At 33.9% G+C, this 17,542-nt stretch overlaps 1 protein-coding gene across 2 annotated transcripts in view; it reads left to right on the top strand.

Moving 5' to 3' along the window:
• Positions 1-210: 210 nt before the first annotated feature.
• Positions 211-17,542, top strand: part of RFC3 (replication factor C subunit 3) — a 37,614-nt gene continuing 20,282 nt past the window's right edge. Inside the window, exons 1-3 of one of the 2 annotated variants that reach the window (XM_074303502.1) lie at positions 211-388; positions 9,786-9,923; positions 12,580-12,647. In XM_074303502.1, the coding sequence (XP_074159603.1) occupies positions 302-388; positions 9,786-9,923; positions 12,580-12,647 (293 nt within the window). In that variant the 5' untranslated portion in view covers positions 211-301. The other variant, XM_074303503.1, reaches the window with a different exon arrangement.

The following is a 17,542-nucleotide window of genomic DNA, read 5'->3' as shown; positions in this document are numbered from 1 at the left end:
CCGCTTTTGATTGGATGTCCTTCCTCCTCCCTCCCTCCCCTTAGCTATCTTCAGGGGAAGGGAGAGTAGACACTGAGAGGCTTCCAATTTACGCTGGGCTAGTCGCGAGAACGTTCCGACGAGCCCTAAGTTTTGGGGCCCCCATTGGTCAGGTTGCTCATCACATTTCAAGTTGGTCTCTTTCCGTCCAATCAGCTCTTACGGGGCAGGGCCGGTAGTGACGTAACCGGCTGGGAGCTCGCGGGAAAAGCGCGCGGGCGCGGGGTTTTCAAGCTTCCAGAGGAGCTGAATTTAGGCAGGCATGAGTCTCTGGGTGGACAAGTATCGGCCCACCTCCCTGGGGCGGCTGGATTACCACAAAGAGCAGGCGGCTCAGCTGCGGAACCTGGTGAGCGGCCTGCGGGCCGGGTGGGGGCGGCGAGGACGGACTCGGGCATGGCGGACGGGGAGGACTCCATCTCTGCTCCCTGTTATCCCCTCACCGTCTGGGAGAGGCGCTGGGAGGGGGGGGAAGGGAAAGGGGGAAAGTAAGGATGAGAGCGGGGAAGTGGTCCTTGGCCTTCCAGTCCTGCCCGTGAGAAAAGGACTGGAGTCTGAGGGCCGGTGTTGACAGTCGGTGAACTCCCTCCGGGTCCTCCTTCCCCATTCCCACCCCCTCCTTACCCCACTGACTGGAAGGGCTGCGACCTAGCCAGTTACCTGCTCCATCCCCTCCCCCCTCCCCGCTTCAACTTTTCGAAAGATTGATTCATCAATGGATCGACAAATGCATAGAAAGTGCATATATAGTACTTTTTTCAGAGCTTTTCTGGCAATATCTCTTTGCAGTAGGTATTATCTTGATTTTATAAAATGAGGAAGAGAAGAATCTGGGATAGAGGATAGTAATAATATTTATAGAACAATTTTGTGCAATGCTTTAGAGATGATAATCATTTTATCCCCTCAACAAACCTGGGAGATAGGTGCTATTAGTATTCCCATTTTACAAATGAAGAAACTTAAGGAAGACATAGGTTAAGTCACACGGTGAATTTGAACTCAGGTCTTCCTGATACCAGGTCCATGGGCCTGTTCACTGTTCCTAGCTTCCTTAGAAGCCAGGAGTTTCTGGCTGTCTCGACATAGGTAAGCCACTTAGTGTTTCAATGATCCAGGATGCTATAAGAATAAGCTTAGAATGCTGACCTGGATTGTTGAGTTTTCTCACTGGAGAATTGCCTACACTATTAGATTACAGGTCCAGATAGGTGATCTACAAATGAGGAAGTTAAGGATTTGAAATATTTTAGGGCAGGGGCTCTCAAACTACGGCCCACCAGCCAGATGCACTGCTGAGGATGTTTATGCAGCCTGCCGGGTTATGGCAAATGGGCTGAGGACGGAGACAGAGTGTGAGTTTTTATTTTTACTATAGTCCGGCCCTCCCACAGTCTGAGGGACAGTGAACTGGCCCCCTATTTAAAAAGTTCAAGGACCACTGATTTAGAGTCTCCTCATTGCCAAGTCCAATAGGCTTTTCATTTTCCCACACTTCTTTCAGAAGTAGAAGTACATAAAGCTTTTTGTTTAGCCAGTTGTGGGGAAAGAGGCAAGCTGTCCAGTTTAGCTGAAATGTAAATTATATGAGAATACCTGACAATACTGAAAAGTAGATTGAGGTCATTTTACAAAGTGTCTTGGAAACCAGACTGATGACTTTGAACTTGACTGTCTTGGCAGTCATTGGAGGATTTTGAACAGGGAAGTCACATAGCTTTGTTTCAGGAAGATTATTTTGGCCTCCATATGCACAAGTATATAGAAAGGAAGGAAAAGGAGAGAAATGGCTGTCTCTTGGTCAGGAGCCAGGTTGCATTTTGTTTTTTGCAACTTTAGAATTTTAAAATCTTGAAAGATTCATCCCTCTGAAGCTGATTGCCATTTCTCAGGCTATTAAGTCCTACATCTTATCTCTGAAATATTTGAAATCATTCTTCTGCCAGACTATTCTCAAAATTCTGGTTTGGTTGTTTCCTTCTAAGGTTTCTATCTTCTTAATGTTATCAATGAGTTTTTAAAATCAGAATTAAGTTCAGAATAGCAGCATCTGTCATTGTTTCCTCTGTTATTTAAAATAAATAAAAAAATAAAACTACCAGTAAAACAGATCAGTAATTTTTTCAGCTGGTCTGATTTTAATAGAAAGCAACCTCCAGGAAATATGTGAATAGATGACATCTGCCTTCTCTGGTATTTGTCTTGTCTCAATTGTCAGCATTGTGATCTGTTATGAATTTATCATCCTTTTTTTTTTTTTTTTCCTATATATTCTGGCAGCCTGTAGTTTACTTCCACTTTGATTTGCACCCAAATGATGATCGTTATATTTTTGCTCCATATCAGATCCAAAGATTGCTACATAGGTGGACACTTTTTTGATGTATACAATTTAAGTTTCTTATAGTATCTTAAATTTTCAATTGCTATGCCTTTCCCACTTAGACTTCTTGCATTTAGTATATTATTCTGTTGCCTTAATCAGGAGTCACAAACAGGAGTTCAAACTTATGAATCTTTTCTTGGGTCTTATGAACTTTATTTTTGAGTAATTTTTGATTAATATTTTAACGTAATTGGTTTACTTTGCAATTCTATGTATTTTATTTTGTCCATTCAAAAACATCATTCTAAAAGGTTCATAGGTTTCAAGATTTTGTCAAAAGGGTCCAAAAAAGATGAACTCTTGATTTAAAGTAATGTTTCTTTGAGGTGGTAACCTAATGGTTACATTTTTAATTTAAAAATGTTGCTGTTACCTAAAATATTTCTTTTATAATTTCCTTCAGAGTCAGCTTATGAGTCCCTCAAGAAAAAGTCATCTTGTTATTTTATAGTTACATCCTGGTTTTGATTCAAAATAGTAGCATTCAAAGGTTCATTCAGCCACTTTATCTACTGACTTGGCTCTGAGTAATTTTGACTTTTTACGTAACTCAAATTTATCTCTAAAGGTAAGAGTAGATCCAAACAGAAGGATAGATACCAATGAAAATTAGTTAAAAGTGGGCTTAGGACTGATGGGAACCCTGATGGCTCTGTGGAAAGCAATGATTAGCCAGAGTCTTCTTGGCCCTGGAAGCATGTTGGGTCTATTTCCTGTGTCTTATTTGATTCTTCTTAATATATAGTAAAGTCCTTTTAGAATTATGTCACAGAGAAGTATTTTTTTCATCTGAAAGCCAGCATAGAGAAGTCTATGAAAAGGATTAGCTTGTCAGGCCATGAGAGTTTTATGTATGATTTCTGAGCTTCTGGAATCTTTGTGAGAAAAAGGAAGATTCATTGCCATCTTCCTTAGTAGGAATCTCTTGTGTGATATGGAAATCAAATCAGCTCATGTATTTAAGATGCAATATGGAAGGTATAGTGTCCTAATCCAGGAAGGAGATAAAGCTCTGCTATACCTGTTTCTTAGACCATATCTGGGATATTGTATTTGGTTTGGGATGCCACTTTTTAAGAACATAAATTAGCTGCAGCTTTTCCACAGTAGGGAAGCCAGGATGGTGAAAGGCTTCATGATTATGCCATATGCAGATTATGTGAAGGAACTAGAGATGTGTCAATCTGGGGGAGATATAAGATTAATGGGTTTATATGATAGATGTTTCAAGAATTTAAAAGGCTGTTATATAGAAGAAGGACTAGATTTGTTCTGATTGGCTCCAAAGGGTAGGAGCCTGTGTGGGAAGTTGGTAGAGGTAGATTTGACTTAATGTAAGGGAGACTTAATGACAAGTTAGTGAGTTTTTTCTCATTAAAGGTTTTCAAAGGTGCCATAATCACTTGTCATGCATATTGTATTTCACACTATTTATCACTAATAGGGTAAAATAAGTGGCTTCTGAGGTCCCTTATAATTATGATTCTGTTTTGCTCTTTTGGAAATATTTTGAGTATCATGATCTTAAAAGAAAAATATGCAAGAATTTTTTAGAAAGCCTAATTATATGAAGAAATAAGCAGAGTTTAATTCATACCTGAAAAATATTATATGACATATTGACTATAAGTAATGGGACTGCTTTTTTATATGCCTAGGTTTTGATTAATGCAAGTTCAAATAATGTTAAATTCAATTAAGAGTGAATTATAAAATGATACCAGTTGTGTTTAATATGAGCCAAAATTCAATTAATGCTATTTATGCAAACTAGTTGAAGGTTTAATATACTACCTACTACAGAAATCTTTTGCAGCATGTGAATGTGAAATGTACCATGTTATGAATGGCTGTGTTACTTTAAAAGAAAATAGCTCTTAACAAAAGCAACAAAAGGAAAAACACTTCAGATGGAAACATTGTCAATACAAAACAGAAGAGAGGGTTTTTTTTTATTAGAATTAGAACAAAAAAATTTATGTATTTGAATAGCATAACCATAGTAATAGTAATTCTACTACAAGACAACATGTTGAGTTGTACAGAATATCTGATGTCTGTTGTACAGAATATCATAAAACTTGAAGTCAAAATAAAGAAAAAGACAAAGAAAGATGCATCAGCTTTTTGCGGTTTGCAAACAACTAAAAGGAATAGACATATTACAATGATAGAAATGTCTTTCAGCTGTACATTTTTTTAAATTTTTTATTATATATATATTTTTATAATATCCCTTGTATTCATTTTTCCAAATTATCCCCCCCTCCCTCTATTCCCTCCCCCCCGATGACAGGCAATCCCATACATTTTTCAGCTGTACATATTGAAGATTTTAGAACAGACACTCAGGCAAAAGCTTCAAGTTTATTTCAGGCAGTGAAAGAAAATGGAAACAAATCAACTGATATTAAAAAAAATACTCAAAAGTGGATATACTGATCAATACATTTTTTATTCTGATGAATCAGAGTTACTCTAGAAAAGGATGCCTTCCCAAATTTTTTTCTAAGAAAGAAAAAACTCAATCTGGATTCAGAATATCTAAGGATCATCTAACAATTAACACTTGTTAGGAGGTAATGCTGAAGAGGATTTTAAATGAAAACAATACTTGGTTATTGACCTTGAAATCCTTGTATTCTGAGAGACTACAGCAGCTAATCACTTCCATTTCTTTCATAGCCAGATAAGAAAATATGGGTGATAAGTGTTCTTTTAAAAATCCGATTTCTAAGTTATTTTAGTGCAGTTTTTGAAAAGAATCAAAAAGTATCAAAAAGACAATATCATATTAAAAGCATTTCTAATTTTGGATAAGACCCCTAGCCATTCAAATAATTGATTCTTTGTGTGAGAATGTAAGTATGCACATTTGAGGAGATGTGCTTAAAACTCTTGTCTGTTCAGTCTATATATGAAGATTTAAAGAAAGAGAAGGCAATTTAGTTTATGCTACTTAAAATATTTCAAGTGATAATACTGATGTTTTTTGTCATATCATTGGAATAGGCTTATATTTAGTATTTATTTTTGATACTGAGTTTATTTTTGAAAATTTTGCTTTATGTAACTTATTTTATAATTCAAGTTTATTTGAATCTTAAAATACATTTTTCTTATCCTTTGCTTTATGTTAATAAAACAGATTAAAAACTTATTTAAATTATTTTTCATCACATTATTTCCATTGGACTGGAACCAAAATATAGTACTATATTTTGCATATAATTATAACTTGGAGTAGTGTAAATTCAAATAACTGGACTTCTTTAGGGGATTCATTGTTCTCACTGCACTAATTTACCAGAACTTAACATTGAAATGATGCCTACAAATCTCCCTGTCAGTATATTTTGCTTACTAGTTTCAGAGCTGAATCTAGATATTGATTAACAATGTTACTTATAGGAAATACTTTAAGGGTGTCTTTTGTTGCTTAGTTTCAAGAATGGTTACGGAGTCAATTTATAGTTACTTTGTTCTGATTTTTAATTAAGCCTTTATATGGTTGCCTTTAAGAGGTATCTTATTGCAGTAGGAAAAGCATCAGTTATAGAAGAAGCCCATTTCATCTCAAATGAAATAATATAGTTTGTGTATCTTAAAGTGTTATGTGGCTATTTTTCCCCCTTTTTTCTTTTATTATAGCTTTTTATTTACAAAACATATGCATGGGTAATTTTTCAGCATTGACCCTTGCAAAACCTTTTATTCCAACTTTTCCTCTCCTTCCCCCCACCCTCTCTCCTAGATGGCAGGTAGTCCAATATATGTTAAAGTATTTGTTAAATACAATTTGCGTATACATAATTATACAGTTATCTTAATGCACAAGAAAAATCGGACTTAGAAAGAAGGTAAAAATAACCTGAGAAGGAAAACAAAAATGCAAGTAGACAGTAACAGAAGTGGAAACGCTATGTTGTGGTCCAGACTCATTTCCCATAGTTCTTTTGCTGGGTGTAGCTAGCTCTATTCATTACTGAACAATTGGAACTGATTTGGATCATCTCATTGTTGAAGAGAGCCATGTCCATCAGAATTGATCATCATATAGTATTGTTGTTGAAGTATATAATGATCTCTTGATTCTACTCATTTTACTTAGCATCAGTTCATGTAAGTCTCTCCAGACCTCTCTGAAATCATCCTGCTGATCATTTCTTACAGAATAATAATATTCCATAACATTCATATATCACAATTTATTCAGCCATTCTCCAGTTGATGGGCATACATTCAGTTTCCAGTTTCTTGACACACAAAAAGGACTGCCGCAAACATTTTTGCACATGTGGGTCTCTTTCCCTTCTGTAAGATCTCTTTGGGATATAAGCCCATTAGTAACGCTGTTGGATCAAAGGGTATGCACAGTTTGATAATTTTTTGAGCATAGTTCCAAATTGCTCTTCACAATGGTTGGATTCATTTACAATCCCAACCCAGTTTTCCCATATCCCCTCCAACATTTGTCATTATCTTTTCCTATCATGTTAGCCAATCTGAGAGGTGTGTAGTGGTATCTGAGTTGTCCTAATTTGCATTTCTATCAATAATGATTTGGAGCATTTTTTCATATGACTAGAAATAGTTTCAATTTCTTCATCTGAAAATTGCCTGTTCATATCCTTTGACCATTTATCGATTGGAGAATAGCTTGATGTTTTAAAAATTAGAGTCAGTTCTCTATATATTTTGGAAATGAATCCTTTATTAGAACTTCACTGTTAAAAAATATTTTCCCAGTTTGTTGCTTCCCTTCTAATCTTGTCTGCATTAGTTTTTTTTTTTTTTTTTTTTTTTTGTACAAAAACTTTTTAACTTAATATCAAAATTATCTATTTTGTGATCAATAATAATCTATACTTCTTTGGTCACAAATTCCATCCTCCTGCACAGGTCTGAGAGGTAAACTGTCCTATGTTCTAATTTATTTATAATCTCATTCTTTATGTCTAGATCATGAACCCATTTTGACCTTATCTTGGTGTATGGTGTTATGTGGATGAATGTTTATTTCCTGCCATACTAATTTCCAATTTTCCCAGCAGTTTTTGTTAAACAGTGAATTCTTATCCCAAAAGCTGGGGTCTTTGGGTTTATCAAACACTAGATTGTTATAGTTATTGACTATTTTGTCCTGTGAATTTAACCTATTCCACTGATCAACTAATCTATTTATTAGCCAGTACCAAATGGTTTTGGTGACTGCTGCTTTATAATATAGTTTTAGATCTGGTACAGTTAGGCCTATGTGGCTATTTTCTTCAAAATTATTGGTTTGAATTAAATAATCACTAAGAAATTAGTTTAGGGAAGAACACTGGAAATATCTAATCTGTTATTATTTTGCAAAACGAGGAACCTGAGTTTAATTTGTTTAAGATCACATAGCATATAGTTAATTGCAGAAATGAATGTACAAATAACTCAAGTCTTTTGGATTTGAAGTTACTGTAGTTTTCACTAAACCATGAAAACTCTCGTTATGAATTAACTCTCCAAAGTATCTACCAACTCTTACTTTTGTAAAAAGTATATGGGATTTATTTGAGCACATTTCTTCTCTGAGGTCATACATTCAATGTATGTAATGACAAATACTATTACAGTGGTATTAGACAATTGGGCTCTTTTCTTGACTTTTTAGTTGGAATAATTGAACTAGCCTATCTATATAGTAGGGAGTCAGATGCCTCAGTGGATCATATGCTGGAGTCAGGAAGACCTGATTTCAGATTGTGCCTCAGATACTTCCTAGCTGTGGAGATAAAGCATCTACCTTACTGGGTTATTGTGAGGATTAAATGACTGTTCTTAAGAAATACTTCTTTGGCTTGAATTGTTTGCTGAACTTCTTCCATTACATTAGTGAATATCTTTGGAGAGCATATATGTATCTCTGTTTTATGTCTTGTTTGATGTTTATGACCAGATGATGATTGAAGAAAGTTATCTATGTTGTATCTTTAACGGAATCTTGAATGACTTGATAGAGTTCAACAAATGCTTTGTTTAAAGTCTTTAGGATGGTGTTTTGATATATTCAGCCACATGTTTATTTTATATTGAACAAAAAAGCTTGGTAGGAACTTTTATTGGTGCATTTTTCAGTCAATTTTATAAGGTCACGAAATACTTCTTGGAAAAACCTGCACACTTATTCATCGGAAAAAAGTGAATGAAAATTGTTCTTATTATGGCATGAAGTTGGACGTTCTGTAGAATTTGTCCATCAGTATGTGGGTACGTGTGTGTGTGTGTGTGTGTGTGTGGGTGTGTGTGGGTGTGGGTGTACACACATACATGTGTGTATATACATTTCAATATGTCTTACTCATCAATGTGATATGACAACCAGAATGAATATGACATGTGCGCATGATTGTTTATGCATGTGTTCATTTGTGAGTACATATGTGTATGTGTGTATCTGCAACAAACAGTAAAAATGGATACTGAGTTGGGCTCAGAATCAAGAGCAACAAAAAGAGTGAAAATGCTATGTTTTGATCCACACTCAGTTCCCACAGTCCTCTCTCATCAATTCCATTAAGTTAACACTTGTTGTAAGTATCCTTGTTTCAAGTATACTTCTTCAGAGGCCCTCTACAGTAGATGGGTTATGATATATACCAAATAAAAGAATTTTGAAGATGAATTTCCTTGGTATACGATCAGGAAAATGTGTGGTAGAAGAGAAGATGGCCTAGATATGTGATGATGGTGAGGATTGATAGTAGGTCAATCAAGTGCTCCATTAATAAACTCATAGTTTATCTAAACAAAGAAAGGAAAACCCTGTAACATATTAGGTAAAACCCCTCTGGTGACCTTGAGGGAAGATGTGGATGAAGGGTCATATAGAATGAGTAGGTATGGATAGGTTGTGATATCTAAATCTTTTGGAGTTTAAGAAAAAAAACTTCATGGAGCTAGTTATTATTGAAGGCAGTGACTGCCATATCACAGATCTTCCATTAAGATATATATATCTCTATATATATATAGATATATATCTATATATCTCTCTCTATAGAGAGAGATATATAGATATATATCTATATATATAGAGATATATATAAATATATATAGAAGATCTTGTACATTGGGGGATTTTTTTGTGGGGATATTATTTATGAAATCCCTTCCAACCCAAGTTTCTGTTATTTTATGAAAATGTACCTTTGATTAGACTGGGATTTCACAGTTCTGGAAGTTTTTCTTTTGTATTCACTTTTTTTAGGATAATTATTAAAAATTGTCTATATTAATTGAAAATCAACTTTATAGGGAACAAATGTATAACTTCTCACAAGGAGATATGTCAAAATCATTGTTTCTTTGCTTTTTCCAGGTACAATGTGGGGACTTCCCTCATCTCTTAGTGTATGGACCATCAGGTGCTGGGAAAAAGACAAGAATTATGTGTCTCCTGAGGGAACTATATGGAGCTGGAGTGGAAAAGCTAAGGATTGAACATCAAACCATCACAGTAAGCTAGTTTCTGTCTGAGAAACGTCATGTATTTGTATATAGAAATTCACTGGTTTTAGAGCTAGAAAATACTTTAAAAGTTATTCAATTCTCACATTTTGTAGATAAGGAAACTGAAGCTCAGGAAATTTAAAGGATTTTCTCAGTCACACAACTATGAATGGTAGAGTCAGGATTTGAATCCAAATCTGCTCTCTCCATATCTACTGCTCTTTCCATTTCACTTCCCTTATATCTATGTCACACCCAGGTGGGATATATCAGAGAGATATGGAAATCTTAGTTTATTTGTAAAGGGTAGAGTTATAATTTCCTCCCACATGTGCTTTAGTCATTGGGGGTGTATGTGTGTGTGTGTATCTTAAGCTGATAAAGTTGCTCAATAAACCTTTAAACACCTATTTTATACAAGATCCTGAGGTAGACTTTCTTCAAGACACTGCATTTATTAAAAAGTAGTATCCAAGCACTGGGAAAACTGCAAACTTGCCTTCTGGGAGTTTATAGTCTAGAAGGTATATAAGAAACCATTCAGATTGAACTCTGATACATTTAAAAGCAATTCAGCAATTGAGTCAGTTCAAATCCTGACTTTGATACTTAGCATCTATGACCTTGGGCAAGTCATTAACATCTTGCTTTAGTCTTCTCATCTGTAAAATGGGATTTATAATACCACTTCCCTCCTAGGATTATGTTGAGGATAAATGAAATAATATTTGTAAAATGCTTTTTAAACCTTAAAGTGCTAAGTAAATATTAGTTATTATTATATCATAATTTCATATCATAATTCATATCATAATCATAAGATATGTATTTCTGTCATTAGGGTTTTATAATCAAGTAGGAGATATACATACAAATATAATTTATAAACTAAAGTATAAGTTCACAAGAGTTGGACAAAGTTCTATGAAGAGTTCAGAAAAGTTACTTATAGAAGTTATTAAGAAGGGCTTTATGTAGATATCATTTGATCTTATTAACATATAGCATTTTACTTTATTCACTGAGAAATGAAATTAGTGCTTCTAAACATGAATTTTTTGTGTGTGTGTATGGGTGTGTTTGTTTTATCATGCAAAAGACAAAAACATATCTGTTCCCATCCTCAAGAGTAGTTTATATTCTATCGGAAGATAAAAATATAGTATTTTTGGAGGAAAGGTGGTTAAAATTTTGGGGGGTTCCTCAGGAACAACTTCATGTAGGAGATGGCATTTGAGCTAAGTTTTGAAGACATCTTACTTCTGAAGAAGCTGTAGAAAGTTTCTCCCACTTCTCAGCTTCTCAACTTCCTTGAAATGTGATTTTTGATCTTACCATTTTTCTGAAACTTCTCTTTTTAAAGTGATCTAAAACTGCTAAATCTGATTATTGTTTTCCTATTCTTGTTTTCCTTGGCCCGTGCAGATTTGTCCTGTTGTCCCTTGGAGAACTTATTTCTCTTTCTTTGATTTCTGTGACATTGTTATGTCCTCTCTCTTCTACTGATATTACTGGTTCTTCTTAATCTTATTTGCCTGATTCTTATTCATTTCCTATCACATTGTTAGAGGTCATCCCCAAGATTTGTTTTGGGTTCTCTTTTTTAATGTATGTTTTCTCTTAGGAAAAGTTCTTATGTATTATCTATAATCTTTACACAGTTGACTTTTAAATCTATACATTTAACCCTAAGCTCATCATCTAGTAGATCTCTGATATTGTTATGGTTGATTAGATGTCTTCTTTATGAAGCCTTTTCTAATCTCTCAATTGTTAAAAACCTAATTTTGATTCTTAATACTAAGACTTTAAGTTGCTTTGTGATCACCTCTGTATAATTAGCAGTTGTCATATTTGTAGAATGAGAACAATAGTAGCACCTACTTTACTTGGTGATTGTTAGAATTAAATCAAAGATGATCCCTGCCCTTCAAGGAGTTTGCCATCTAATAATGGGAGAAGACAATATATAAAAAAATTACTGTAGTCAAAAGCAAGCAGAGCAGCTGATGGGAGAAGAGATTAGCTAGAAAAATCTGAAGCTTTTTTGGAAGAAGGCCTTGGGAGCATTTTAGGAGGGGGGTATGAATTATCAAGACTGAATCAGTCTCCTGGATGATGAGATTTTAAGTGATGAGTTTATTCTGAGGGAGTTAATGAAGTTTGTAGAAATTTACTTGAAAATTCAGTAGAGTAGCTGATAGTTAATTGAAGTCATTTTGAGATCATTTTCATATATAAACTGCTAACTAGTCTCAACACATCTTGCATGTCTGAAGTTACTTTTTCAAACCCAAGTATAAAATTACGTATTTATCTTTATCATAGTTAATGTTTCCAAGTGAATATTTGAATTAAAACTGATTGAGACATAAGAAAGGAATAATAATATATTAATCCTGACCCTTTATTTTCTCATAACAGTTCTATAAAGTTGCTAGAGTATGTGTAGATTAAATATATATTTAGAATATATGTAGATAAAATATATTTAGAATATATGTAGATTAAATATATATTTAGAATTTAGATTACCATTCCTAAACTGGATCTTTTATATCACGAAAGTAACACTAGAGAATACCTTGCACTTAATCTAAAAATTAATCTGTGAAATATATTTAGTATATATATATATATATTTTTTTTTTTTCTCTACACAGACCCCATCTAAAAAGAAAATTGAAATCAGCACAATTGCAAGTAATTATCATCTTGAAGTCAACCCTAGGTAAGTCATTTTTAAATGACCATTCATTTATTTCATTATTTGCTAAATGATTTGATTTGCAAATCATCTTATTGTCCTCTGCATCTCTAAATGCCTTCAAAGGTAGATTTTTTTAATAAAAGGCATAATGTGTGCATTTTGAAATAAAAGTGAACATGAATAGATAATGAATATTACTGATATATAATACAAACAAATATTTAGCTTTCCTTGCACAGGGCAAAATGTTTTGTAAAATATTACTCATATAGTAAGCTCTAAAATAATTTTAGTATTGAATCAAATCATCTGTGTTTGAAGATTTGGCTAGAGAACTCTTTAAAGTTTGAAATATGGCTTATGGGAATATATAACATTTGAAATTGAATTAGTTAAGTTCATTTTACTGCCCCTTTTGTCCAGTCTATTTTGGGAAAGAGAAGTTTCCATATAAGTAGAAATAAATCAACCACCATTTGAGTATTTCCTATGTGTTGAAGTGGTATTCAGTGCTGTAGAATAATGGTTTTTAATCAAGACATCCATAGACCCCACATTAAACATTCCTATTCAGGGCTGCTCATCTACCTTTGATGTCTATCTGACCCTAAACTCTTGTCTTTTCTAAGAATCTATAGCATGTGCAACAGCCACACCTTGGTACACCATCTCAACAAACAGGCTAATCAGGTTGAGGATAACTGATGAGCCTCAAATCCATTGGTGAGTTTAGGGGGGTTTCTATCCCAAGAATGTAAAAATTTACCCCCACTGGAATCAGTAGATGAGAATAATTTGTTCCAGTGGCCATGAAAATGGTTAAAACATGTGCTGTGGATCACTTAGAGCTTGGTTAGACATTGAGGACACCAAAATCATCCAGTGCATCTTGGGCCATTACCAGTTACCTTGACTTTTGTTTTGTCACTGGAAATCAGTGACCTTTGAAAAAAGAGTGAGGTTGATGACTTCATGCAATTCTGCTTCACTTAAATTTGGTTCATACAGAATTTAAGATATCACTCATGATGTCATTGGTATGGAATTTATAAACATACATATAAATACATGTGTATGCATATAGTTTTATACTTGGATTTGGAAAAAGTTGGAATTTGGAATTTGGGATAGTTGAGGCTAGTTAGTTTGGGTGTGGGATTTAGATAAGCAAAGAAGTTTTCATTTCAGACAATAAGAGGAAAGCCATGGAAACCCAAGTGGTTATTTATTTGGAGAATAATATTCTAGATCATGTGAGTGCCTCACAGGTAAAAGAGCCTTAGAATGAAATTATTTTTGTATTTTAGTAACCCACTTCTGTTGAATGAAATCACAGATAGCTTTATTTTATAAGTTGTACTTTATATAGGTTAGTCAATTAGTTACTATACATTTATTTAATTCCTGTTATGTAACCAGGCACAGTGGGTTCATGACTGGGGTTCACTTGTATACATGTGAAAAAAATTCTTATCAACATTGTGATTTAAAAATAATTAGTAATATCAGAAAAGAGAAAAATAATTGCTAGGAAAAAATTGCACATCTAAATTTCTAAAGTTAACAAAAATAGCTACCTTGATTATAGATGAAAGAGATGAATAGTTCATAGTGATGATTAATCAAAAAATCATTTATTTGTTCATAAATATAGTTTAGTGACTCCTGAATGCTTCTCCCTTTCAGAGAATATATTTACAAAATATAGCATATGTTAGAATTTACAACGTATTTAAAATAACTTCCTGGAAAATGGAATAGTGCAAACTGAATCTCATCTTCCTGTAGAAACAGTCACATGTTCTGGATAACAAGTCTGGACTAAAAAAACAATCTTTGTAGAATTTTCAATCAGATGTAATTGCTATACCTCTACTTTCTATCCCAGGGTCTCCAAACTCTTGATCTCATGCCTTTGTTACTTTAAAAAAAAAATGCACACACACACACATGCATGTGTTTATACACATACATGTCTCCATGGAGCAACATGCATGCATATAGACATATACTCAGACACATACACATATATAGATATACCTATATGTATAATATAGACATGTTTCCCATATTTAAACATGCATCTAACACAATATTAGTGTGGCTGACATAATATAGATTTCTCTCTTGATTGAATCTTTAAGTTTGACATTGTCTAAAAGCCACGATTACTAGCTGTATTTTTTTCTAATTCTACTCCTGATTTTTATTGTAGTGTTTGTGTATATTTTGTTCTTTCCTATTCCTACTAAATCTTCTGCTTTAATTCTACACCTTAACTTGAGATTACTTAACTTCCCCCCACTCATAGATCCTTTCCTTACTTTCTTGCCCCCACCCTTTGCTTCCTCTTCCGCCCATCCCTCCTCCCTTATATCTTTATAGATTTTACCGGGTATATATGTAGTGTTATATATTTAACCTATTCCAGCTGGGAGCAAACCTAGAAGCCCTCTTCCCCGTTCTAATACTATTGTGTCTGTTCTTTGTACCCAATTGCTGATGTTGACCTTATACAAATGGTATACATTTCCATGTAAGAAAACATAAGCAATTTGTCCATGTTAAGTTCCTTGAAATTAATCTTGGATATTGATTTTTTTATGTTAAATTTTCTATTGAGTTTGGGTTTGGTTGAAAGTCCTAAAAATCTGCAAGGTTAGTTTTTTTTTTTTTAATACAGTACTGTGGCTAATTTTGCTGACTATCATATTTTTGGTCACAGGCCCAGTTCTTTTGATTGCCTGTATATATAATTCCAGGACCTGAGGTTTTTTAATTGTGGCTGCTGCTAAGTCCTGTACAATTCTAATTGTAGCTCTCACATATTTGAATTGTTTTTTTTTCTTGTTTCTTGCAAATTTTTTTCTTTGATTTGGGGGTTTCAAAATTTGATAATAATGTTCCTATATATTTTCCACAAAAGATCTCTTTTAGGTGATAATCAGTGAATTTTTTTTCTATCTCTGTTTTCCCCTTATGTTCTATCACACTAGGACAATTTTCTTGCATTATTTCTTGCAATATTATGCCAAGGTTCTTTTTTTTTTTTTTTTTTTTTTTTGTGGTCACAACTTTCAGGTATTCTAATTCTTATATTTTTTCTTCTTGATCTGTTCTCCAGATCTGTTGTTTATTTATTTTATGTTTCACATTCTATCCTATTTTTTCATTCTTTATATTCTGTTTTCTTATTTCTTGGTATAGCTTATAGCTCCACTGGCTTTTCCCTGCCCATTCTTATTTTCAAAAAGTTATTTTCAATTTTGAGACTCTATTCTTCATAATCTTCTTGTTTTTCTTGTGTGTGCTTTAGTTTTTCCTCAATGTCTCTCATTTGATTTTAAAATTCTTTTTTGAGTTCCATTTTCTATGCACAAGGATATTTAATGTTACGCTTTAGAGAAGAATCTTTATTTCAGTATCCTCCTCTGAGCATGCATCTCAGTCTTCCCTATTCTCATAGTAAAGCATCTATGATTGGTTTCTTTTTTTGCCGGTTCATTTTTTTTTTTTTTTAAATGAGACGTGTTAATGTAAGCACCTCTAATTGTAGAGTGGGGAGATGGTACCTCTAGCTTCATTTCAGCTCTCCCCTCTGACCTGGAACCCTAAAGCAAGTGCCAGCAGCCAACAACATCTCTGCCCTACTGCCTCTGCATTTACTGGATATGCTGGTTCCTTCTCACCCAGGGCTAGGTAGCATAAGTGGATCTGATATTCCTAAGCTGCTGAAGTTTCCTCAGTCTTCCTGAACTCAGATCCCCACATGGAGTCCCGGAGGTAAAAGTTCCTGCTGAAGCTACAACCAACCCAGATAACCTCAGGAGTCCCCACTTGAAAGTGTTCACACTTCACAGAGATTGATCTTTCTATAAGTCTTTTTCAGTTGTACTAGGAGGACCTCTATTCTGGCCCAAGTCCTTTTTTTTTTTTTTTTTTTTTTTTTAAATCAGTCTGTTTGTCCTGAGGAACAAATTTGTTCTATTTGTGAGAGAAATCTAGAAATTTATTCAAAATTTACTTACCTACTCCACTATCTTCCCAGAATCCTCCCCATTATTTTTTCTTGAAATTATGGCTGTTGGTCTAGATATAGAGCTGTCTTTTTATTGTTTTTTTGCTTGTATTCTCATTATTAGTATTATTTTCAACCCATATTTTCTTAGCAGGAATCCTTTTAAGCCTCTTGTCCTCTTGTCAAGAATAATTTAGTTAAAACTTGAAATATCTGTAAATCTAAGTGTTTACAAGTTAAATTGTAATATATAACTGTTAAGTTTTCTGCATTGTTTGAACTCTTACTTTTCTCTCAGGGTATATGCTATACTTTTGCTCTTTTGCTATATGTGATATGTGATCTTTTATCATACAGACTAATTGATAGCAGTTTTAATCTACACATTAAAATATTAGTAAAATTTACTTTCTCATTTTTTAATAAATGTAAATAGAAATTCTAATGTTTTCTTCTGCATTTCAGTGGTTGTGACATATGCTTCATATTAGAAACTTGTAAATATCTTAAAAATAAGGTAAATAAAGTGATAGCACAGCACATATAGCACTGGCCCTGGTGTCAGGAGGAAACTGAGTTCAAATCTGGCCTTGACACAACACTTTCTAGCATTATGACCCTGGCAAGTCACTTAACCTCAGTTGTTTCACCAAAAGAAAAGAAAAACAGGGTAAACAGTTACATTTATATCACTTCAATGTTTCAAGGATTTGTTGTCTAATCTGGGGGACAGTCCTCTAATTGATAGAAATAGCTTCTTCATAATAATTATGACTACAAAAAAATCATCAACCTATTGACAGCTTAGGGATGAGTTGAAGTTAACTAGGCTAGTCCTCAGAGTGCAGATATATAAACTGTAACCCTTCCAACCTAGTATAGAGTCTGCCAGAGCTTC

This window comes from Sminthopsis crassicaudata, chromosome 3 (assembly GCF_048593235.1).
Source record: "Sminthopsis crassicaudata isolate SCR6 chromosome 3, ASM4859323v1, whole genome shotgun sequence".
NCBI classification, from domain to species: domain Eukaryota; kingdom Metazoa; phylum Chordata; class Mammalia; order Dasyuromorphia; family Dasyuridae; genus Sminthopsis; species Sminthopsis crassicaudata.
This window is presented reverse-complemented; position numbering and strand designations above follow the sequence as displayed.